General features: G+C 42.3%; 4 protein-coding genes and 2 pseudogenes across 4 annotated transcripts in view; all 6 read left to right on the top strand.

Moving 5' to 3' along the window:
- The window catches only part of LOC146969790 (uncharacterized), a 138,375-nt gene that overhangs the window by 64,117 nt on the left and 49,925 nt on the right, over positions 1-24,333 (top strand). The gene's annotated exons all lie outside the window — the stretch shown is intronic.
- On the top strand, positions 742-4,089 carry LOC146969800 (uncharacterized). Its single transcript, XM_085804544.1, has 3 exons — positions 742-955; positions 2,188-3,359; positions 4,084-4,089. The coding sequence occupies exons 1-3, from the start codon at positions 784-786 to the stop codon at positions 4,087-4,089; spliced, it is 1,350 nt and encodes a 449-aa protein (XP_085660670.1). The 5' UTR covers positions 742-783.
- Positions 6,203-9,428, top strand: LOC146969799 (uncharacterized). The gene is made up of 2 exons (XM_085804543.1): positions 6,203-6,416; positions 8,215-9,428. The coding sequence occupies exons 1-2, from the start codon at positions 6,245-6,247 to the stop codon at positions 9,426-9,428; spliced, it is 1,386 nt and encodes a 461-aa protein (XP_085660669.1). The 5' UTR covers positions 6,203-6,244.
- On the top strand, positions 10,644-15,237 carry LOC146969798 (uncharacterized; annotated as a pseudogene).
- On the top strand, positions 17,173-19,682 carry LOC146969797 (uncharacterized; annotated as a pseudogene).
- LOC146969796 (uncharacterized) lies at positions 20,837-23,720 on the top strand. The gene is made up of 5 exons (XM_085805355.1): positions 20,837-21,044; positions 21,948-21,992; positions 22,152-22,602; positions 22,675-22,847; positions 22,932-23,720. Exons 1-5 carry the CDS (start codon positions 20,873-20,875, stop codon positions 23,561-23,563), a joined length of 1,473 nt encoding a protein of 490 aa, XP_085661481.1. The 5' UTR covers positions 20,837-20,872; the 3' UTR covers positions 23,564-23,720.

The following is a 24,333-nucleotide window of genomic DNA, read 5'->3' as shown; positions in this document are numbered from 1 at the left end:
CACTCAGTCGTCCTGTTTGAAAAAAATCATTGTTTTACTTTGAGTCTTTCTAAGAACGAAAATGGTAAATGAGCTGTGAAATATTCATGTTAATATACTCTACCACAGTTAAAAATATGACAATGGCCCAGACTGCATACATTATACACACTGCAAACCATAAGTAGTTTCTGACTCTAGTGCTAATGTTTACTAGCCAAATATTATTCTTTTAATTCAAATACCAGGATTTTAATGTGTTGATCACTGTGTTGTCTAAAATTTAACCAAAAAAATTATAGTGAACCGTATGTATCATGAACTATATAATTCATCCTTAGTCATCACGCCCCAGTGACAGTTGCGCAGAATTTTAGTAGAAGGTTTATTTTAGTTGTGGCTAGATGGTAGGCTATATGAGCTGCAGGAAGCTATGTTGCTGTACAAACATGCAATCTTTATTTAGATGTGCCTAAACCCATGTGGCTTCACTTACTTTTTGCTTTTTGTTTCCTATTTTACACTTGGACATGTCAGTTACTAAACTTAACCAGTCGGGAGTTCTCGACGAGATTTGATTGCAATTCTACTCTTGTAGCCATCTAGCCACAGCCGTTTATTTCCATCGAAACTTTGAGGCGGAGTGAAAAATAATTGACGTTCCCCACCGGAACTGAACAGTGTGACACTCGGCGGAAGTAAACAACGACAGTGCGCTCGCAGCGTGTGTCTGTGTGGAGTCAGCTTGAAGACGGTCGGTGTGGTCGTATCTCAGAGAAATATTTCAGTGTGGATGAAGCAACGATGTCTTCAGTTGAGTCTCTGAGAGAGTTTGTCACCGAGCGACTAACTGCTGCTGCTGAAGAAATATTCAGAGTCTTTAAACAAACTGTCGTCGAGTACGAGGAGGAGATCGACCGTCAGCGCAGACTGCTGGATATCGTCCTAAAACCAGAGATAAAGCTCCACAGGACAGGTCTGTAAAACCAGGAGCAGAGACACTATAGTCTTTGTTGTTGTCATGATTGGAGCAGGTCAGGACCACCGGGGGAACAACTTCTTCAACCTTCAGTGTTTTCTCCTGTTTCCTGTTCAGTTTTACACACACAGCTCTTTGTTTGCTTGGTGTGCTGCCTGTGGTTTGTTTTGCTCTGTCTCTCTTCTAATCCATCCATCATCTATCACTTACCTGGAGTGGGGTCATGGTGGCAGCGGTGTAGAAGGTCCTAGACATCGCTTTCCCTGGTAACACTCTCCATTTCCTCCTGGGGGGTCCCTACGCGTTCCCTTTCCAGATGGGATATATAATCCTTACAATGAGTTAAGGGACTGTCCTGGAGTCTGATCTCAGTAGAACTGTTTGTCACTTAGAAATTAATTTTAAAAAGATTATTATTGGCGTGTCTCCACTGCAGGAACCTTTACAGGGCCGAACGGAGTCCCTGCCTGGGGCTTGGCCCTGAGATGATGATCGGTCAGACTCAAGCAGGATGTGACGCTAAAAGAAAGACCTGAAATAGGCGGCATTTTAAAAACCCAACGCTACTAAAAACGGGAAAACGGCCGGGAAAAAAAGAAAGAGTAAGTCAGAAAGACGAGTAAAAGGCGCGATCCTGGACCACTTTTCCTGCTTGAGTAAGACTGAGCCTGAGCTGGTACCTTTGGGATGCCTCAACAATTGATTTCCAAAACCACTTTTTTGCAAGGTTCATCTGATGGACATCTAGGGACAGATTGACTAAGGTTTGCACAGCTTTTGCTCATGCTAAACCTGCATAGGCTGAGCAATCTGCCCCTCTCTTTGTCTTTGAAGACCCTCTTCACATGTTTCAAAACCAAACACAGAGAGACAGATGTGCAGGTTTAACACAAGCAAAAGCTGTGCAAACCTGAGTAAATCTGGACCCTAGTCTCATGCTAAAATTGACTGTAAATTCACCTTTAAAGTTTAAAAGCCTTTATTTGATAGTATGCAGTAGAGATAGACAGGAAAGGGGGAGGCAGAGTGACAGGAATGACATGCAGGAAAGGGCTGCCCAACCGACGCGGGATTCGAACCGGGGCCGCCTGCGGTGAAGACACCTCCCCGGGTTGCATCACATCATTTACCCTAAACTAATAACAGCTCATGATATGAGATGTCAAAATCCTTCTTTTTTTCCATCATCATAAAACTCACCTCTGTCTCATGTCTCCTTGTTGTTCCAGAGCTCCCACAGCAACATGTCTGTAAGGAGGAGGAGGAGTTTGTTCTCTCCAGTCTGAAACAGGAGGAGCCAGAGCTTCCACAGATTAAAGAGGAGGAGGAGGAGTTTGTTCTCTCCAGTCTGGAGCAGGGGGAGCCAGAGCCTCCACAGATGAAAGAGGAAGAGGAGGAGGTCTGCAGCAGTCAGAAGGGAGAGCAGCTGCTACTGAAGCAGGAGACTGACACCTTTATGTTGACTCCTACTCATGAGGGAAGTGACCACAGAGAACCAGAACCAACCAGTGACCAGCAGCTCCTCTCTTACAGCTCTGCTGTAGCTCAGAGCCAACATCAGGAAGGAAGTGGACATGTAGACCCAGAACCACCTGGAAATGTAGAGACACAACCACAGAAGAGACGTCGTACAAACACAAGTGACAGTGACAACATACACAACTCTCCTACAACAAAGAGTCACTGTAACACTAAGAAAGGGAAAAAGACTCTAAAACGTGACACTTCTGGAAAAGACTTTAAATGTAAGTCTAAACTGGAAAAACACCAGAGTGGTCACACAGGGGAAAGGACATTGTGTTGTAGCACCTGTGGGAAAGAATTCAGTTTCATATCTCACCTGAGAAGACATTCAAGAAGTCACACAGGTGAGAAACCTTACACCTGCAACACTTGTGGGAAAAAATTTATCTTGAAGTCAAATTTGATTAGTCATTCATACATCCACACAGGTGAGAAACGTTTTTCTTGTGAAATATGTGACAAAGGTTATACCCGTAAAACACACATGGTGGTCCATATGAGAACTCACACAGGTGAGAAGCCTTATTCTTGCGAAACATGTGGGAAAAGGTTCACAGCCAATGCAGCCCTGAAGCTTCACAGAAGAACTCACACAGGTGAGAGGCCGTACACCTGCAACTCTTGTGGGAAAAAGTTTGCCAAAAAGTCAGATTTGAACAAGCATACAAGAATCCACACAGGTGAGAAGCCTTATTTTTGTGAAACATGTGGGAAATCTTTCAGAGACAATACAAGCCTGATGTATCACAGAAGAACTCACACAGGTGAGAAGCCGTACACCTGCAGCACCTGTGGGAAAAAGTTTACCGACAAGTCAACCTTCAATAGGCACACACGAATTCACACAGATAGGGCGGTGTTTAGCTCAGTTGTTAGAGTACCCACTCAATGTGTTCAGACTATAGTCCTCACTGCAGGCGGACCCAGTTTGAATCCCGCGCCGAGCGGCCTCTTCCTTTGTGTCAACCCCCCCCTCTCTGCCTCCCCATTTCCTGTCTCCCTCAACTGTCCTATCAAGTAAAGGCATGCAAACCCCCAAAATATACAAAAAAAAAATAAAAGAACTCAAACAGGTGTGAAGCCTTATCCTTGTGAAAAATGTGGGGAAAATTTCAGATATTCTTACCAGTCCTCAGCACATATGAAAACACACACAGTTGAGAAACCGTAAACCTGCAACACCTGTAGAGAAAAAAATGTAATGACCAATCAGTTTTGAGCTGGTTTATTAGAATCCACAGGTGAGAAGCTTTGCTGTCATCAGCCACAAACAAAGAGGTTCATCATCAGCACATACAGAGTTAAGGATCCAAATACGACACTTCCCTGTTCTTCTCATCACATGTCATTTTAACGTTACTCTCATCTTTATGTTTATTGGACTTCACTTACTCTGTATCTGGTATTCTTGTTAAAGAAAGTTCTTAATTCATAGTCAGACGTTCTGTTCTATTTGTTTGTTTTTTATCTGACCAACCATTGAATGGAGAAGTCACAGTCTTTGATATGAATTTGACAACATTGATGAATAATATATTTTCACCCTCTCCAAGGGAAGTTCTGTGCATAAATTGTGGTGTATGTGCAACATGTGGAAACAGAGTTAGTGATGTGTCAGTCAGTGAACAGTAGAACCCACTCGGGTGAGAAGCTGCACCTCTGTCACATCTGTGGAGGAAGCTTCAGTCAGACCACACATGTGTATAATGATCCATAAAGATAACAAGTCATAGACTGACTGAATGTGTCGGACAGATTTCACACTCAGTTCACAGACAAGGTTTGAAAAAATCATTGTTTTACTTTAAGTCTAGTTTCTAAGAATGTAAATAACTGAGCTGTGAAATATTCATGTAAATATTTCTATACCCTAGGCTACCACAGTTAAAAATATGATAAATGCCCAGACTGCATGTACATTATACACACTGAAAACCTGAATTAAATAAGTAATTTCTGACTCTAGTGCTTCATTTTCTGCTTCTAATGTTTACTAGCCAAATATTATTCTTTTAATTCAAATACCAGGATTTTACATGTAAACGTAACCAGTCGGGAGTTCTTGACGAGATTTAATTGGTAAGATTCTACGTCACTTCCTGCAGCTCATGTCACAGCCGTTTATTTCCATCGAAACTTTGAGGCGGAATGAAGAATAATTTACGTTCCTCACCGGAACTGCACAGTTAGTATAGCATATGGGTCAGCAGCTAAATCTCTTTTAAAGAAGTTGGATGTGGTTCAGGCTCAGGCTTTGAGAATATGTAGTGGAGCTATAAAATCATCACCAGTTCAGGTAGAACTGGGAGAAATGCCTCTGGATTTAAGAAGAATGCAGTTGATGGGAAATTACTGGGCTAACTTGCAGGGGCATAGCATTTCTCATCCTACAAGAGGAGTGTTGCAGGAGTGTCAGAGGGGTCTGGTGAAATTTCTGTGGGTCCCAGCACATGTAGGGGTGAGGGGAAATGAGAGGGGGGGGATGAGTTGGCCAAGAGGGCTTTAAAGGGATAGTAGCATTTTTTTAAAGTGGGGTTGTATGATCTACAAATAGCCCCAAGTACTTTAATTGCAGTAGAAGACTCTCTGCACTCCTCCCGTTAGCAACACCAGCCCATAGCCCTGCCCAGAGATTTACAACATACAGTGTTGTGAATGGACCCAAAGAAACGGCCTATTTTCGCGGCCTAAAAGAGGTTTTACCTGAAAAAAAAACCACAGTTCCATTGTTCGATATAATATAATTTTTCCAGCCCTTCAAAGTGCAGGAATAACGCAAACTGTATTTTTTTTCAGGTAAAACCTCTTTTAGGCCACGAAAATAGGCCGTTTCTTTGGGTCCATTCACAACATGTAAATCTCTATGGGCTGGCGTTGCTAACGTGAGGAGTGCAGAGAGTCTGCTACTGCAATTAAAGTACTTAGGGGCTATTTGTAGATCATACAACCCCACTTTTTAAAAAAAATGCTACTATCCCTTTAAAGAAAGGAAGTAGGCCTATAGAAATGCAACGAGATTAAGTGTGTAATCTGGGGAAAGGTTAATCAATTGTGGCAAGAGAGGTGGGATACAGAGGAGAAAGGGAGACATCTTTATCAAGTTCGGAGGGGGGTTAGAGGTGTGAGGAGGGGCAGTGGGTGCAGGAGAGAGGATATTGTGTTGTCAAGGTTAAGGCTGGGTCAGAGTGCGTTGAATAAAACATTGAAAGTAATGGGGAGGCATCAGACAGGTTTATGTGAAGGGTGTCAGAGGAGGAGTCAGTGGAGCATGTGGTTCTGAGGTGTAGGCAGAGGGAGGTGAGAGCAGGATCAGGGAGTTAGGGGTGCAGGAAATAACGCTAAAAGGATTATTGAGTGAGAGGGCACAGGTTAGAGTTCTGTTCTGTTATTTAAAGGAAACAGGGGTGTTTTATAGAATTTGATGGATAGGCGGGAATAGAAGGAAGGGTATTGATGACAGCTGTAGGGAGTGCAGGTCAGGATGAGGGTGTTTTTTTTTTTTTTGTATATTTATCCTATTTATTTTTCTATGTATGATATGGGGTAGAATGTAAGTCTTGTCTGGCTCACACTCCAGGACAGAAGGTGGCGGTAATGCACCAAAAAGCTGGATGCCAACCGCCGTAAAACAGAAAGAAGAAGCAGAACTGCACAGTGTGACACCTGACACACGGCGGAAGTAAACGACAGCGCGCTGGCAGCGTTAAAGACGGTCGGTGTGGTCGTATCTCAGAGAAATATTTCAGTGTGGAGGAAGCAACGATGTCTTCAGTTGAGTCTCTGAGAGAGTTTGTCACCGAGCGACTAACTGCTGCTGCTGAAGAAATATTCAGAGTCTTTAAACAAACTGTCGTCGAGTACGAGGAGGAGATCGACCGTCAGCGCAGACTGCTGGATATCGTCCTAAAACCAGAGATAAAGCTCCATAGGACAGGTCTGTAAAACCAGGAGCAGAGACACTATAGTCTTTGTTGTTGCCATGATTGGAGCAGGTCAGGACCACCGGGGTATGGCAAGCCATTTTAATATTTAAAAGCCAGACTGGATATGTGTTGCAGATAACTGTAATTCAGTTTTGCCTTGTCGAAAAGAATATTTCAGATATCCGCAAACACATTCTTCCTATCCACAATTGTCGTTTCAGATATCCACAACTACGTTCTTCCTAGGACAATTGACGTGACTTTTGCCATTCATGTGTATGGGGTTTGTCATACGCTTATATCTGTAACTGAATTACGACTACTACTACCAGTTTGAGATATCTGACTAGTCATAATTCCATTTCAAGATATCTTTAATTCACCTCAATTAAAGATATCTACATGTCCCTTTTCAGTAGAGATGGGATTTATGGCTCTTTGAGGGGAGCCGGATCTTGGTGAGCCGTTCCTTTCAAAGAGACGTTCAAAAAACTGGCTCATTTGACAGATTTTTTTTTTTTTTTTAAATATATTTTTTGGCGTTTTTTGCCTTTTATTGGATAGCACACAGTAGAGACAGACAGGAAAGGGGGAGGCAGAGAGAGGGGGAACGACACGCAGGAAAGGGCCGCCTGACGCGGGACCCGAACCGGGGACGCCTGCGCCGAGGACTGTAGCCCCCACACGGGGCGGCCGCTTCAACCACCGCGCCACGCACTGCCCCCCATTTGACTGATTTTTATATTTATTTATTTATTTATTTATATTTATAACTCATTTTATCTTGGAAATAATCACTGGGAGGTATGATGGGGTGAGATTTGGAGCAAAATAATACAAAATTAGATATCCCACCAATATCTGAGTTTGAAATATTTTTTGAAATATTGATTATAATCTCATTTGATATGACACAACACTACTTTTCAGATATCTTAAATTAATGCAGAAGTAAGCGGAATGTTTGTGTTAATATAAGTCTTAAATAGTTATATCTTCCGACGGCAATCACTTACATAGAGTGTTTGGTCCGAAACACGGGTCTGTCAGTCACTCTGCTCTGCTGTAAGCCGAGGAGAAAACTTTCCTTGTATCCTACAACCTTTATCCAATGAGGAGAGAGAACGGCATAAAGGGGCGGTCCTCTCTGTGTGTGCAGCCAAGGGATGCGCGTGAATGTGGTCACGTAGGGACGAGGGCGGGGACTGCTAACTCCATCGGCTGACAAGAAGTTAGCCAAAACGACCGGATCGCTTACTTCTGCTTTAAGTTAGGCGAAATGACGTTGTAGATATCTGTAACTGGAATTATGACTAGTCAAAATGATGTTGTAGATATCTCAAACTGGAATTCGTAATAGTCGTAAGTCCGTTACAGATATCCGTAATTCAGGTCACCAGTCTATCGCAGGGCTAATATAGACAGACAGCCAGACTCTCATTCATACCTATGGGCAATTTAGAATCGCCAGTTAACCTAACCTGCATGTCTTTGGTCTGTGGGAGGAAGCCAGAGTAACCGGAGAGAACCCACGCATGCACGGGGAGAACATGCAAACTCCACACAGAAGGGCACCAGCCGGCCGGCGGGTTTGAACCCAGAACCCTCTTGCTGTGAAGCGACAGTGCTAACCACTGCACAACCATGCCGCCAAATAAATAAATACACATTGGCATTGACATTGGGTTGCATCAAATCATTGACTCTAAACTAATAACAGCTCATGATATGAGATGTCAAAATCCTTTTTTTCTTTTTTTTCCATCATCACAAAAACCACCTCTGTCTCATGTCTCCATGTTGTTCCAGAGCTCCCAAAGCAACATGTCTGTCAGGAGGAGTTTGTTCTCTCCAGTCTGGAGCAGGAGGAGCCAGAGCCTCCACAGATTAAAGAGGAAGAGGAGGAGGTCTACAGCAGTCAGGGGGGAGAGCAGCTGCTACTGAAGCAGGAGACGGACACCTTTATGTTGACTCCTACTCATGAGGGAAGTGACCACAGAGAACCAGAACCAACCAGTGACCAGCAGCTCCTCTCTCACAGCTCTGCTGTAGCTGAGAGCCAACATCAGGAAGGAAGTGGACATGTAGACCCAGAACCACCTGGAAATGTAGAGACACAACCACAGAAGAGACATTGCAAAAACACAAGTGACAGTGACAGTGTACGTAGTCACACAGGTGAGAGGCCTTATTCTTGTGAAACATGTGGGAAAAAATGTACCACCAAGTCAGAATTGACTACTCATACAAGAATCCACACAGGTGAAGGGACATTTTGTTGTAGCACCTGTGGGAAAGAATTCCGTTACATGTCAACACTGAGAGAACATTCAAGAAGTCACACGGGTGAGAGACCTTACCCCTGCAATTCTTGTGGGAAAACATTTATCAAAAGGTCACATTTGATTAGTCATACATATATCCACACAGGTGAGAAGCGTTTTTCTTGTGAAATATGTGCCAAAGGTTATACCTATAAAGCAGCCTTGATGATCCATATGAGAACTCACACAGGTGAGAAGCCTTATCCTTGCGAAACATGTGGGAGAAGGTTTGCAACCAATTCAAACATGAAGCTTCACAGAAGAACTCACACAGGTGAGAGGCCGTACACCTGCAACTTTTGTGGGAAAAAGTTTGCCAAAAAGTCAGATTTGAAGAAACATACAAGAATCCACACAGGTGAGAGGCCTTATGCTTGTGAAACCTGTGGGAAATCTTTCAGAGACAATACAAGCCTGACGTATCACAGAAGAACTCACACAGGTGAGAAGCCGTACACCTGCAGCACCTGTGGGAAAAAGTTTACCGACAAGTCAGCCTTCAATAGGCACACAAGAATTCACACAGATAGGGCGGTGTTTAGCTCAGTTGTTGGAGCACCCACTCAATGTGTTCAGACTATAGTCCTCACTGCAGGCGGACCCAGTTTGAATTCCGCGCCGAGCGGCCTCTTCCTTTGCGTCAACCCCCCCCTCTCTGCCTCCCCATTTCCTGTCTCCCTCAACTGTCCTATCAAGTAAAGGCATGAAAACCCCCAAAATATACAAAAAAAATAAAAGAACTCAAACAGGTGTGAAGCCTTATCCTTGTGAAAAATTTGGGGAAAAATTCAGATATTCTTACCAGTCCTCAGCTCATATGAAAACACACACAGTTGAGAAACCGTAAACCTGCAACACCTGTAGAGAAAAAAATGTAATGACCAATCAGTTTTGAGCTGGTTTATTAGAATCCACAGGTGAGAAGCTTTGCTGTCATCAGCCACAAACAAAGAGGTTCATCATCAGCACATACAGAGTTAAGGATCCAAATATGACACTTTCCTGTTCTTCTCATCATCACATGTCATTTTAACATTACTCTGATCTTTATGTTTATTGGACTTCACTTACTCTGTATCTGGTATTCTTGTTAAAAAAGTTCTTAATTCATAGTCAGCCGTTCTGTTCTATTTGTTTGTTTTTTATCTGACCAACCATTGAATGGAGAAGTCACAGTCTTTGATATGAATTTGACAACATTGATGAATAATATATTTTCACCCTCTCCAAGGGAAGTTCTGTGCATAAATTGTGGTGTATGTGCAACATGTGGAAACAGAGTTAGTGACGTGTTAGTCAGTGAACAGTAGAATCCACTCAGGTGAGAAGCTGCACCTCTGTCACATCTGTGGAGGAAGCTTCAGTCAGACCACACATGTGTATAATGATCCATAAAGATAACAAGTCATAGACTGACTAATGTGTTGGACAGATTTCACACTCAGTTCACAGACAAGGTTTGAAAAAATCATTGTTTTACTTTGAGTCTAGTTTCTAAGAATGTAAATAACTGAGCTGTGAAATATTCATGTTAATATCCTACCACAGTTAAAAATATGATAAATGCCCAGACTGCATGTACATTATACACACTGAAAACCTGAATTGACTCTAGTGCTTCATTTTTACTAGCCAAATATTAATATTCTTTTAATTGAAATACCAGGATTTTACATGTAAACATAACCAGTCGGGAGTTCTCGACGAGATTTAATTGGTAAGATTTATGTCATTTCCTGCAGCTTATGTCACAGCCGTTTATTTCCATCGAAACTTTGAGGCGGAATGAAAAATAATTGACGTTCCTCACCGGAACTGCACAGTGTGACACCCAGCGGAAGTAAACAACGACAGCTCGCTAGCAGCGTTGTGTCTGTGTGGAGCATAATACATCCATGGTGTGGAGTCAGCTTGAAGACGTTCGGTGTGTTCGTATCTCAGAGAAATATTTCAGTGTGGATGAAGCAACGATGTCTTCAGTTGAGTCTCTGAGAGAGTTTGTCAACGAGCGACTAACTGCTGCTGCTGAAGAAATATTCGGAGTCTTTAAACAAACTGTCGTCGAGTACGAGGAGGAGATCGACCGTCAGCGCAGACTGCTGGATATCGTCCTAAAACCAGAGATAAAGCTCCACAGGACAGGTCTGTAAAACCAGGAGCAGAGACACTAGTCTTTGTTGTTGTCATGATTGGAGCAGGTCAGGACCACCGGGGTATGGCAAGCCATTTTAACATTTAAAAGCCAAACTGGATATGTGTTGCAGATAACTGTAATTCAGTTTTGCCTTGTCGAAAAGAATATTTCAGATATCCACAACTATATTCTTCCTATCCACAATTGTCGTTTCAGATATCCACAACTACGTTCTTCCTAGGACAAATGAAGTCACTTTTGCCAGTCACTTTTGCCATTCATGTGTATAGGGTTTGTCAGATATCTACAATTAAGTTGTAGATCCGCTATGTGAATTATATCTGTAACCAAATTACGACTACTACTACCAGTTTGAGATATCTACAATTTGATTCTGACTAGTCATAATTCCATTTCAAGATATCTTTAATTCACCTCAATTAAAGGGACAACGAGGAGTTTCTCCATCGGCAGAACGAAAAATTCCGCGACAATAAAAAAAATGTTTCATATTAATGTGGATGAATCTACACTTGTTAATGGGCCCATTTTCGATAAATATATCGTTTTGTCTCTATCATTATTTTGTTATTATTAGTGGTGGCGGAAATGCTGGTCGAGCCGACCAGCTTTCTTTACTTTCGGTTTCGTGGCGAGTCATGAGAATAACGCTGCCGAATCGCCGTTTATGGTCGGAACTACGACGGTGTGTGATCGTCTTCTAACCTCTGACTTTAATTCTTGATGAATGAAAACATGAGTCTGTCTTGCGCCGGTCAAAGGATTTCACGGTGCGCACAGAGGCTCAAAATGTAGTGTGAAAACGCTTCGCTTTTCCAAAACTCCTTGTTGTCCCTTTAAAGATATCTATTCTAGGCTGCATGTCCCTTTTCAGATATCTTAACTTAAGTTAGGCGAAATGACGTTGTAGATATCTGTAACTGGAATTATGACTAGTCAAAATGACGTTGTAGATATCTTAAACTGGAATTTGTAATAGTCGTAATTCAGTTACAGATATCCGTAATTTACATAGCGGGGTACGCCCTGGACAGGTCGCCAGTCTATCGCAGGGCTAACAAGACAGACAGCCAGACTCTCATTCACACCTATGGGTAATTTAGAGTCGCTGATTAACCTAACCTGCATGTCTTTGGTCTGTGGGAGGAAGCTAGAGTAACCGGAGAGAACCCACGCATGCACGGGGAGAACATGCAAACTCCACACAGAAGGGCCCCAGCTAACCACTGCACAACTATGCCGCCAAATAAATAAATAAATAAATACACATTGGCACTGACATTGGGTTGCATCACATCATTGACTCTAAACTAATAACAGCTCATGATATGAGATGTCAAAATACTTTTTTTCTTTTTTTTTTCCACCATCACAAAAACCACCTCTGTCTCATGTCTCCTTGTTGTTCCAGAGCTCCCACAGAAACATGTCTGTAAGGAGGAGTTTGTTCTCTCCAGTCTGGACCAGGAGGAGCCAGAGCCTCCACAGATTAAAGAGGAGGAGGAGGAGGTCTGCAGCAGTCAGGAGGGAGAGCAGCTGCTACTGAAGCAGGAGACTGACACCTTTATGTTGACTCCTACTCATGAGGGAAGTGACCACAGAGAACCAGAACCAACCAGTGACCAGCAGCTCCTCTCTCACAGCTCTGCTGTAGCTGAGAGCCAACATCAGGAAGGAAGTGGACATGTAGACCCAGAACCACCTGGAAATGTAGAGACACAACCACAGAAGAGACGTCACACAAACACAAGTGACAGTGACAATGTACGTGGTCACACAGGTGAGAAGTCATACACCTGCAACACCTGTGGGAAAAAGTTTACTCGCCCGTCAGATTTGATAAGGCATACAAGAATCCACACAGGTGAGAAGCCTTTTTCTTGTGAAATGTGTGGCAAAGATTTAACCCGTAAAACACACTTGGTGAATCATATGAGAACCCACACAGTTGAGAGGCCTTATTCTTGTGAAACATGTGGGAAAAAATGTACCACCAAGTCAGAATTGACTACTCATACAAGAATCCACACAGGTGAAAGGACATTTTGTTGTAGCACCTGTGGGAAAGAATTCAGTTACATGTCAGCACTGAGAGAACATTCAAGAAGTCACACGGGTGAGAGACCTTACACCTGCAACTCTTGTGGGAAAGCATTTACCAAGAAGTCACATTTGATTAGGCATACATACCTCCACACAGGTGAGAAGCGTTTTGCTTGTGAAATATGTGACAAAGGTTATACCTATAAAGCAGCCTTGATGATCCATATGAGAAGTCACACAGGTGAGAAGCCTTATCCTTGCGAAACATGTGGGAGAAGGTTTGCAACCAATTCAAACATGAAGCTTCACAGAAGAACTCACACAGGTGAGAGGCCGTACACCTGCAACTTTTGTGGGAAAAAGTTTGCCAAAAAGTCAGATTTGAAGAAGCATACAAGAATCCACACAGGTGAGAGGCCTTATGTTTGTGAAACATGTGGGAAATCTTTCAGAGACAATACAAGCCTGACGTATCACAGAAGAACTCACACAGGTGAGAAGCCGTACACCTGCAGCACCTGTGGGGAAAAGTTTACCGACAAGCCAGCCTTCAATAGGCACACAAGAATTCACACAGATAGGGCGGTGTTAAGCTCAGTTGTTAGAGCACCCACTCCATGTGTTCAGACTATAGTCCTCACTGCAAGCGGACCCAGTTTGAATCCCGCGCCAAGTGGCCTCATCCTGTGTGTCAACCCCCCCCTCTCTGCCTCCCCATTTCCTGTCTCCCTCAATTGTCCTATCAAGTAAAGGCATGCAAACCCCAAAAATATAGGCCTACTTAAAAAAAAAGAGAGAGAAAAAAACAAGTGAGAAGGCTTATCCTTGTGAAATATGTGGGGAAAGATTCAGATATCCTTAGCACATATGAAAACACACAAAATCCGTAAACCTGCAACACCTGTCGAGAAAAAATGCGGTGACCAATCAGTTTTGAGCTGGTTTATTAGAATCCACAGATGAAAAGCAGGTCTGTCATCAGCCACAAACTAAAGCCGTTTTCCCACTAAAATTAGCGGGTCGACGCGGGTTTTTTAAACGCGGGTCGACCCGCTAACAATCGGCATTTGGCACCTTTCCCATTGACCAAAATGAGCCGAGTCTGACCCCCCGCTGGGGGACCAGACAGAGCATAAACCAGTCCCCCGCTCTCATCCGCGGTGCAAGAGACACACACAGTCATGCCACAGCCGCCCGCCGCGGAGTGTCCGTCCGCCGAGGCAGACGAGGTGTCTGGCCGACCTGAGCACCAGGACCACGGCGCGGAGGACAGCGAGTCTGCCGCGGCCATGTGACGGACGTCCGCGACACAACACATCAGTTAAACACACTGTCGTTTCTTTTTTTTCAATCGTTTTTGGTCAGTGTTATTTGATCTTTTGATCCCAGTCTCGAATGAGAGCAGAGTGGAGCAGAGCTTTGTTTTGGTACGTGATAAGAGACGTGACCGGCGCGATGACGTGGCGTCACGTAACGTTCAGTGTCATCACGTAAATTAGCGGGTTGACGCGGGTCTGGCGTTCCCACTGCAAGCCGTTCGGAGCCGAGCCGATTAAAGGCGATTTTAACCCGCGTCGCTTGCCGAGTCGTTTGACCCGCGTCGACGCGGGTCGACTCGGCTCGGTGCGCCTTTCCCACTGCCACCAAAAGCCGATTGTTAGCGGGTTTAAACGGGTTTTTTGACCAGTGGGAAAGGGGTATAAGAGGTTCATGATCAGCACATACAGAGTTAAGGATCCAAATAGGGCTGACCCAAAAAAAATCGAAGCTTCGTTCGTTGCCATGGTAATCGATCATGAAGTCCGTGATCGATTTCTTTTTTTTTTACTTTCTTCCTTTTTGACATTGGTTCTCAAAGGCAATTGTTACATTAAAATCAGTAGGCTACTTAGCATCCTGGAAACCTGCCTAGTGTTTGTTTGCCATTACTTTCATTATTTCCGCTACGATTGCACACACCCCTCCCCCCCGTCCTCTCGTCTTCATGTTTATTAGACTTCACTTACTCTGTATCTGGTATTCTTGTTAAAAATGTTCTTAAATCTCACTCAGTCGTTTGTTTTTGTTTTTTATCAGACCAACCATTGAATGGAGAAGTCACAGTCTTTGATATGAAATTGACAACACTGAAGAATAATATATTTTCACCCTCTCTAAAGGAAGTTCTGTGCATAAATTGTGGTGTATGTGCAACATGTGGGAACAGAGTTGATGTGAACAGTAGGTAAGAAGCTGCACCTCTGTCACATCTGTGGAGGAAGCTTCAGTCAGACCACACATGTGGTAAGACATAATGATCCATACAGATAACAAGTCATAAACTGACTGGACGTGTGGGAGTCTAGTTTCTAAGAATGTAAATAACTGAGCTGTAAAGTATTGGTGTTAACATTTCTATACTCTACCACACATGTGATAATGGATCCAAATGGCCCAGACTGCATGTACATTGTAGACACTGAACACCTGAATTAAACAAGTAATCTCTGACTAGTGCCTCATTTTCTGTTAAACATACTAATACTATGCAATGTTAACTAGATAATTGATATTCTTTTAATTCACTGTATTAACAGGACTTGGATGTGTTTGTCACTTTTGAATATAATTTTACTGAAAACTAGAATTAGAATTTAATACATCATGAAACATTATAATTCCACTTTGGTCATAGAGGCAATTGTATGTTATAGCTTTTGTTTTTCATACATAACAATACATGAAGTAACTTTTTATGGTTTATGGTTGTGTGGTTTTTGGTTCAGCCTGCCAAATCTATGATATAAAATAAAGAATTCAATTAAATTGAATATGTAACTAGACCGAGTTCAGGCTAAGGCCTTGAGAGTCTGTAATGGTGCCTTTACTCCCTGCTTTACTTATTGAAATGAGAGAATCGCCACTGGAAATTAGTGTTGTGACGTTCACGAACGAACCGATTCTATTGAACGGCTCGTTAACATGAACGATGGGAACCGAGTCACAGCTGGGAACCGTTCTTTTTTTTTTTTAACATCTCTGTGTGTTCATAACAGTCAATTGAAGCTGCTCCATTGTCTACGTAAGTGGCGTGCAAACTCAGATATTAGTGGGATATCTAATTTTGTATTATTTTGTTCCAAATCTCACCCCATTATTTCCAAGATAAAATGGCTTCTTAAAACTTAATAAATATTTAAAAAATCAGTCAAATGAGCCAGTTTTTTGAACGGCTCTTTGAAAGGAACGGCTCACCAAGATCCGGCTCCCCTCAAAGAGCCATAAATCCCATCTCTACTGGAAATCAGGAGGAAAGTTCTGCCTCAAGGTGTCTACTAGACAGTTCCTGGGAGTTTACAGGTAATGGAAAGAAGCTAAAAAAAAATTCATCGTATAAAGCAATTGGCGAGGGATTTTGGAGTAGAGTGGCAAAGAATGGCATGTTTGGTCTCTTGTTCCGCCTTGGTTTCTTCCTGAACCTGAGGTTTTGCTGTCTTTCCTTGAAGAAAGGAGAAATATTCAGTAGAGATGTGATAATGATCCAGAATCAGTTTGAAGGATTCATGAACATTTTTACTGATGGTTCAAAGGATCCTGTCTCGGGGAATACTGGGGCTGGGATATTTGTTGCAGATGAGAATCTTCAATTCAGCATTTGCTTATCAGACAAATCCGTTTTCTCTGCTGAACTGTGGGGCAATTCTAAAAGCTTTGGAATGGATGAAGCAAAATAAGCCTCAGAACAATGTTATTTGTTTAGATTCTGCTGCCGCTTTGGTGGCTCTAGTAGGCTCCTCTAGTGCCCGACCCTGTGTTGTCTTGAGTTTAGGGTGCCATGTGTGTTTTATTTGGGTGCTGTGACACTTTAGCCTAGAGGTAAATGAAGTTGCCGACAGGTTGGCTAGAGAGTCCTTGTCTAAAGAAAATATAGATTTGAATGTCAAGATGGGTAAAAGGGAATCTGTTAGTATCTGTAATAAAAAAGCTTTAGTTGCAGTGGCAGCATGAGTGCAACCAGCAGAGAGGATGGCGTTTTTCTTATAATCTTACACTCTACTGGGTTACATGAGAGAATTTATTTAGGATCTGGCTATGACCGGTGGAGGGCAGCATTGCACTGCATGGCGTACAGCCTACCGGAAACCTAGAAGAAATTGTTAAACGTTCCCCACCGGAATTTCAGAGCGTGACACCCAGCGGAAGTAAACAACGACAGCGCGCTAGCATGTGTGTCCGTGTGGAGTCAGCTTGAAGACGGTCGGTGTGGTCGTATCTCAGAGAAATATTTCAGTGTGGATGAAGCAACGATGTCTTCAGTTGAGTCTCTGAGAGAGTTTGTCACCGAGCGACTAACTGCTGCTGCTGAAGAAATATTCAGAGTCTTTAAACAAACTGTCGTCGAGTACGAGGAGGAGATCGATCGTCAGCGCAGACTGCTGGATATCGTCCTAAAACCAGAGATAAAGCTCCATAGGACAGGTCTGTAAAACCAGGAGCAGAGACACTATAGTCTTTGTTGTTGTCATGATTGTAGCAGGTCAGGACCACCGGGGGGGAACAACTTCTTCAACCTTTAGTGTTTTCACCTGTTTCCTGTTCAGTTTTACACACAGCTCTTTGTTTGCTTGATGTGCTGCTTGAGGTTTGTTTTGCTCTGTCTCTCTTCTACTTGTTCCCTCGAATCCCTCCATCCATCATCAATCACTTACCTGGTGCGTTCTCTTTCCAGATGGAGTCTCCTCCCAGTAGAACTGTTTGTCACTTCGAAATAAAAATAAAAATTTAAAAAAACAGATTAGCCTGTTATTGTTTTTACCAGTTTCCCCTCGATTTTTTAAAAACCTTCTTTTATTTTACCACTTTGTTTATTTATTTACTTTTTTTTTTTTTTTTTTTTCAGAAATTTGATTTGTTTTTCTATAATTTTTTGAAAAATGTTACCACTTTTATTCCAAATATTGTTTTGTTTTTTTTACCACATGAATGTTTCAATTTTTGGGAGGAATTGTATACCAGTTTTTTTTTCCAGAAATTTCTCTGTAATCTTTCCAAAAATTCACGCCTAAGTTGAATGTACATTGATGAAGTAAATATTTGTGCATTTCTGGTGTTTTCTTAAAAGTTTTGTCCAATGGTGGTCCGTAGTCTAAGTTGGATCAATTTAGGGGTCTTAGATGTAAAAAAAAAAAAAAAAAAGTTTGAGAACCACTGGGTTAAACTCCCACCTCACCATCAGTACGTTTTGCTTGATTATTTTTATACTTTATTCAAATATTTTTCTTTGATTGGATATTTGGACAAGTTTGTTATGAGTGAAAACTTAGATCTGAGTTTCTTCATGATCAGATTAGTAATGTCTCCTTGTCCTTCCAGAGCTCCCACAGCAACATGTCTGTAAGGAGGAGGAGGAGGAGGAGTTTGTTCTCTCCAGTCTGGACCAGGAGGAGCCAGAGCCTCCACAGATTAAAGAGGAAGAGGAGGAGGTCTGCAGCAGTCAGGAAGGAGAGCAGCTGCTACTGAAGCAGGAGACTTACAGATTGCAGGATCTCATTTGGAAACCTGAAACTATGCTACACAGGACAGGTCTGTAAAACCACAATAGTCTGATTGAAAAGTAACACAGTAGCCAGTTCATTCAGATCTAATTTTGTGCCATCACATTACGTACTGAGATTTAAATGTCTGATTCTGTGTCCTACAAGTTCCTCCATGTCTTCTCTGTACTTCCTGTTTCTTCTTCTGATTTTGTTGTAATACTTGTATACTGTCACTTGATTGATCTCTATATTTGTCACGTCTCCTTGTTGTTCCAGAGCTCCCACAGCAACATGTCTGTAAGAAGGAGGAGGAGGAGGAGGAGGAGGAGGAGTTTGTTCTCTCCAGTCTGGACCAGGAGGAGCCAGAGCCTCCACAGATTAAAGAGGAAGAGGAGGAGGTCTGCAGCAGTCAGGAGGGAGAGCAGCTGCTACTGAAGCAGGAGACTGACACCTTTATGTTGACTCCTACTCATGAGGGAAGTGACCACAGAGAACCAGGACCAACCGGTGACCAGCAGCTCCTCTCTCACAGCTCTGTTGTAGCTGAGAGCCAACATCAGGAAGGAAGTGGACATGTAGACCCAGAAGCAGGCAAAAAGACTCTAAAATGTGACACTTCTGGAAGTGTGTCTTTCACACCTAAAAGGACATTTTGTTGTAGTTTCTGTTGGAAAGAATTCAGTGACATGTCAACACTGAGAACACATTCACGAAGTCACACAGGTGAGAGGCCTTATTTGTGTGTCAAATGTGGGGAAGGTTTTTTGCATCAAATGAACTTGGATGTCCACATGAGAATGCACACAGATGATTGGCCGTACACCTGCAACACCTGTGGGAAAAAATTTACCAGAAAGATCAGTTTGATTAGGCATACGTACATCCACACAGGTGAAAGGCCTTTTTCTTGTGAAATGTGTCACAAAGGTTTTACCCATAAAACACACTTGGTGATCCATATGAGAACTCACACAGGTGAGAAGCCTTATTCTTGTGAAACATGTGGGAAAAGTTTCGCACGCACTACAAGCCTGAAGAATCACAGAAGAACCCATATATGAGAGGCCTTTTACCTGCAACACCTGTATGAAAAAGTTTTCCTGCCAGACAGATTTCATTCAGCATATCCACACAGGTGAGAAGCCCTATTCTTGTGAAACATGTGGGCAAAGATTGAGATATTCTTACCAGTCCTCACTTTACTCTGTAGTCACTGTTGGGGTTAATAAATCTCTTTAGTCATATTTGGCTGCCCTGTTGTGTTCTTTTGATGTTAAGATGTGACATTAATGACACTGATCAACAAAATAATCAAACAATGTCCTGCGTGTTAGCAATTAAATGTTATTGAAGTAATTCTTCATATTACAGAATACAAATGGTAGTGAGAGACCTTTTAATAATAAAATATAATAAAGTCTGTCTGTCTGTCTGTCTGTCTGTCTGTCTATCTATCTATCTATCTATCTATCTATCTATCTATCTATCTATCTATCTATCTATCTATCTATCTATCTATCTATCTATCTATCTATCTATCTATCTATCTATCTATCTATCTATCTATCTATCTATCTATCTATCACACTGGTTGGGTTGTCGGTGGGGTTTGTACTGTGGCAGATCTTCTGGATCTAGTTGGTGACAAGTAGACAAGTCTTGTTAAGTAGCCTACGACTACATGTGAGTCTGTCCACAGGGATTCTTTCACATCTGCATACTGAACCTAATCTCTGAACACATCATTGATTAAAGTACAGTTGCCTGTTGCCTGAACCCTTGGTGTCCTTGTCAGCTTTGTGGGGGTACGGTGGGGATCTCCAACAGTGAATCTGTCTCTCAGGTAGTAGCACTGACCATATATTGTGGACCTCTTCAGTATCACCTCTTTGATATGTTGCAATTTGAGTGCTGGAATAAGAGCCCCCTGGTGGCGGGATAAGGGTATTGTTAAAGCCCTCACGTCAATAGCATAGACCCCTTAAAACAAAAACAAAAAGCTGTCTACATTATTGTTACATTTTGAAATAAACAATAAGTATAACTTAATATGACCAAGACCCCTAAAAGCAAAAACACGGCCGTTTTCATCAATTTTCAAGCAAGTGGGCAACACACATTGTAGTGAATGGGTATGAAAGTGACATTATTGCAACCGTCGATCGTGACTGGACATGATTTCAGAAAGTTTCTTGTTGGCAGGTCTTGTCCTTAATCAGACAAAATAACATTCTGTGTTAAATGAAACCATATTTGTATTTGATTTGAGCGCAACTGATGAAGCTTAATGTTCACTGTCGGAACTTCACAATGTGACACCCAGCGGAAGTAAACAAAGAACACGCGCCATTGTGTCTGTGTGGAGTCAGCTCGAAGGCGGTCGGTGTGGTCGTATCTCAGAGAAATATTTCAGTGTGGATGAAGCAACGATGTCTTCAGTTGAGTCTCTGAGAGAGTTTGTCACCGAGCGACTAACTGCTGCTGCTGAAGAAATATTCAGAGTCTTTAAACAAACTGTCGTCGAGTACGAGGAGGAGATCGATCGTCAGCGCAGACTGCTGGATATCGTCCTAAAACCAGAGATAAAGCTCCACAGGACAGGTCTGTAAAACACAGTGATGTGACTGTGGTTGTGGTATGGTCATTAAGATATTGTTTATCTGTGAAAAAAATGTGTGTAGAGTGTAATTTGTGGCTGGGAGCATAGCATAGCATAGAGAAAATACACGCCCAGTATAATCTCAACATTTCTCCAAAAATAAATGATCATGGGCACTGAACAGTGATTGACCAAAAACTAGAATTCCCAAACGTGGAATAATGGACGAGACTTGTGCCATCATTTTAAAGTTTAAATTGAGTCTCGAAGTGAAAGTATTATATTTTTGACCTCCTTCCATTCATAGGCTAGCGGCTACACCCTGTCATATGACAGAAGCATGAACTTTTCCACCTGAAATTTCTTACTTTTATGTTCTGAATTATATTACTTTCTTCTATAAAGAAGGTCCTTTTCGTGTTTAGGGTGTATGACCCGTTGAAGGCTAAATGCTTAAGGCTTATGTATCTTCTTTAATTTAGATGTCCATGTAATCCTAAAGGTTACAGGTTAAATGCTAGGAGGATGAAGTGTACATGTTGGGTCATATCTTTGTTAATGAGTAAATTTAATTGCATCTTCTGTTGGAAGAAAGGTGGAGTTTTGGAGCCAGATACAGTATATAAGGTTAGAGTTTGGGCCAAGAAAGAGAGATCTCACATTGGCACCAGAGATACTCCAGGATTCGGCATTCTTTGAACACTGTTCTTCTTGTAAATAAACTCTTTTTGAATACAAGTGGAGACATGTTAGCGCCGCGGTGATCGCTTCTTTTCATCAACACATCAATATACCACAGTAACAAGCCCAGTTCGCCATCGTCCTACAGAATTTTGGATAAAATAGGACGCAGGTCTAAGTTTTGTCCATGATGGTCTAATTCTCATGTCTTCTTGTTGTTCCAGAGCTCCCACAGCAACATGTTTGTAAGGAGAAGGAGGTTCTCTCCAGTCTGGACCAGGAGGAGCCAGAGCCTCCACAGATTAAAGAAGAAGAGGAGGAGGAGTTTGTTCTCTCCAGTCTGGACCAGGAGGAGCCAGAGCCTCCACAGATTAAAGAAGAAGAGGAGGAGGAGTTTGTTCTCTCCAGTCTGGAGCAGGAGGAGCCAGAGCCTCCACAGATGAAAGAGGAAGAGGTGGAGGAGTTTGTTCTCTCCAGTCTGGATCAGGAGGAGCCAGCGCCTCCACAGATGAAAGAGGAAGAGGAGGAGGTCTGCAGCAGTCAGGAGGGAGAGCAGCTGCTACTGAAGCAGGAGACTGACACCTTTATGTTGACTCCTACTCATGAGGGAAGTGACCACAGAGAACCAGAACCAACCAGTGACCAGCAGCTCCTCTCTTACAGCTCTGGTGTAGCTGAGAGCCAACATCAGGAAGGAAGTGGACATGTAGACCCAGAACCACCTGGAAATTTAGAGACACAACCACAGAAGAGACGTCGCACAAACACAAGTGACAGTGACAATGTACACAACTCTCCTACAACAAAGACTCACTGTGAGACTAAGAAAGGCAAAAAGACTCTAAAACGTGACACTTCTGGAAAAGACTTTAAGTGTGAGTCTAAACTGAAAAAACACCAGAGTGGCCACACAGGGGAAAGGACATTTTGTGGGAAAGAATTCAATGACAGGTCAACACTGAGAAGACATTTAAGAAGTCACACAGGTCAGAGGCCTTATTTGTGTGTAAAATGTGGGAAAGGTTTTATGCATCGAATAAACTTAGACGTCCATATGAGAACACACACAGGTGAGAAGCCGTACACCTGCAACACTTGTGGGGAAAAATTTACCAGCAAAACAAATTTGATTAGGCATACGTACATCCACACAGCTGAAAGGCCCTTTTCTTGTGAAATGTGTGACAAAGGTTTTACCCGTGAAACACACTTGGTGGACCATATGAGAACTCACACAGGTGAGAAGCCTTATTTTTGTGAAACATGTGGGAAAAGGTTCACAACCAATTCAAATTTGACAAAACACATAAAAATCCACACAGGTGAGAAGCCGTACACCTGCAACTCTTGTGGGAAAAGGTTTGGTACCAACTCAGAATTGACTAAGCATACAAGAACCCACACAGGTGAGAGGCCTTATTCTTGTGAAATATGTGAAAAACGTTTTATCCATAAATCACACTTGGTGGACCATATGAGAAATCACACAGGTGAGAAGCCATTCACCTGCACCATTTGTGGAAAACATTTTAGTTCCAATTCAAACATGATCACGCATAGAAAAATCCACACAGGTGAGAAGCCTTATTCTTGTGAAATATGTGATAAAGGCTTTACCCAAAAGAAAAGCTTGGTGATCCATATGAGAAGTCATACGGGTGAGAAGCCGTACACCTGCAACACTTGTGGGAAAAAATGGAGGACCAAGTCATATTTGACTACTCATACAAAAATCCACACAGGTGAGAAGCCTTATTCTTGTGAAATATGTGGGGAAAGATTCAGATATTCTTACCAGTCCTTAGCACATGTAAAAACACACACAGATGAGAAGATGTAAACACCTGTAGGGAAAAAATGAAGTGACCAATCAGTCTTGAATAGGAAATGATTATTAGAATCCAAAGGTGAGAAGCAGGTCTGTCATCAGCCACAAACAAAGAGGTTCATCATCAGCACATACAGAGTTTGTAGTGTAAAACATGTGTAAGATGGCTTATATAGTGAATTAGAACATAAAAATTGTAGGCCTGTTACCATTATAGTCAAAAGTGTGTATTTCATAATCTATGTTTAACTCTTACTGTGATAAAAATTTGACTGCCCTTTATTTGAACTCCTGTTACTCTTATTGAACATCTTCCACCATATAACCCAGTTTTAGATATGAGTGCATGGCCCCTCTGTGAACTTCAGGCCTGTACTAGAAACCCCCCGTGAGTGTAGTTGGGCCCAGGAACAGAGCGGAGAGCTACAGAGAGAGAAGCCGCTCAGCCCCGTGTCTTTGCTGGCCAGTTGAAAAAGGGGCGCCATGAAATATGGTTAGAAAACTAAAGGGCTCACTATCATATTGTAGTGTAAAATGTGTGTGTGTTATGGATCATGTGTTGGAAAAGAACATAAAACTGTGTAGGCCCTATTATGTTACTTTTATAATCAAAGTGTGCTTCATTCAGTGTATAGTCATTTTTGTTTAATCTTTATTCTTCATATTGTTTTTATATCTATTCATGTTTGACCTTTATTTGAAGGGTTCGGGTTCGGGGAAAAGGAGCTAGAGGAGCAATATGCAAAGTAATGTAATAAAACCCATGTGATGTCAAAAGTATG

Source organism: Trachurus japonicus, chromosome 17 (assembly GCF_045865225.1).
Source record: "Trachurus japonicus isolate A0001 chromosome 17, Traja_1.0".
Lineage (NCBI taxonomy): Eukaryota > Metazoa > Chordata > Actinopteri > Carangiformes > Carangidae > Trachurus > Trachurus japonicus.
The sequence above is the reverse complement of the archived record's forward strand: the minus strand, read 5'-3'. Positions and strand labels throughout refer to the sequence as shown.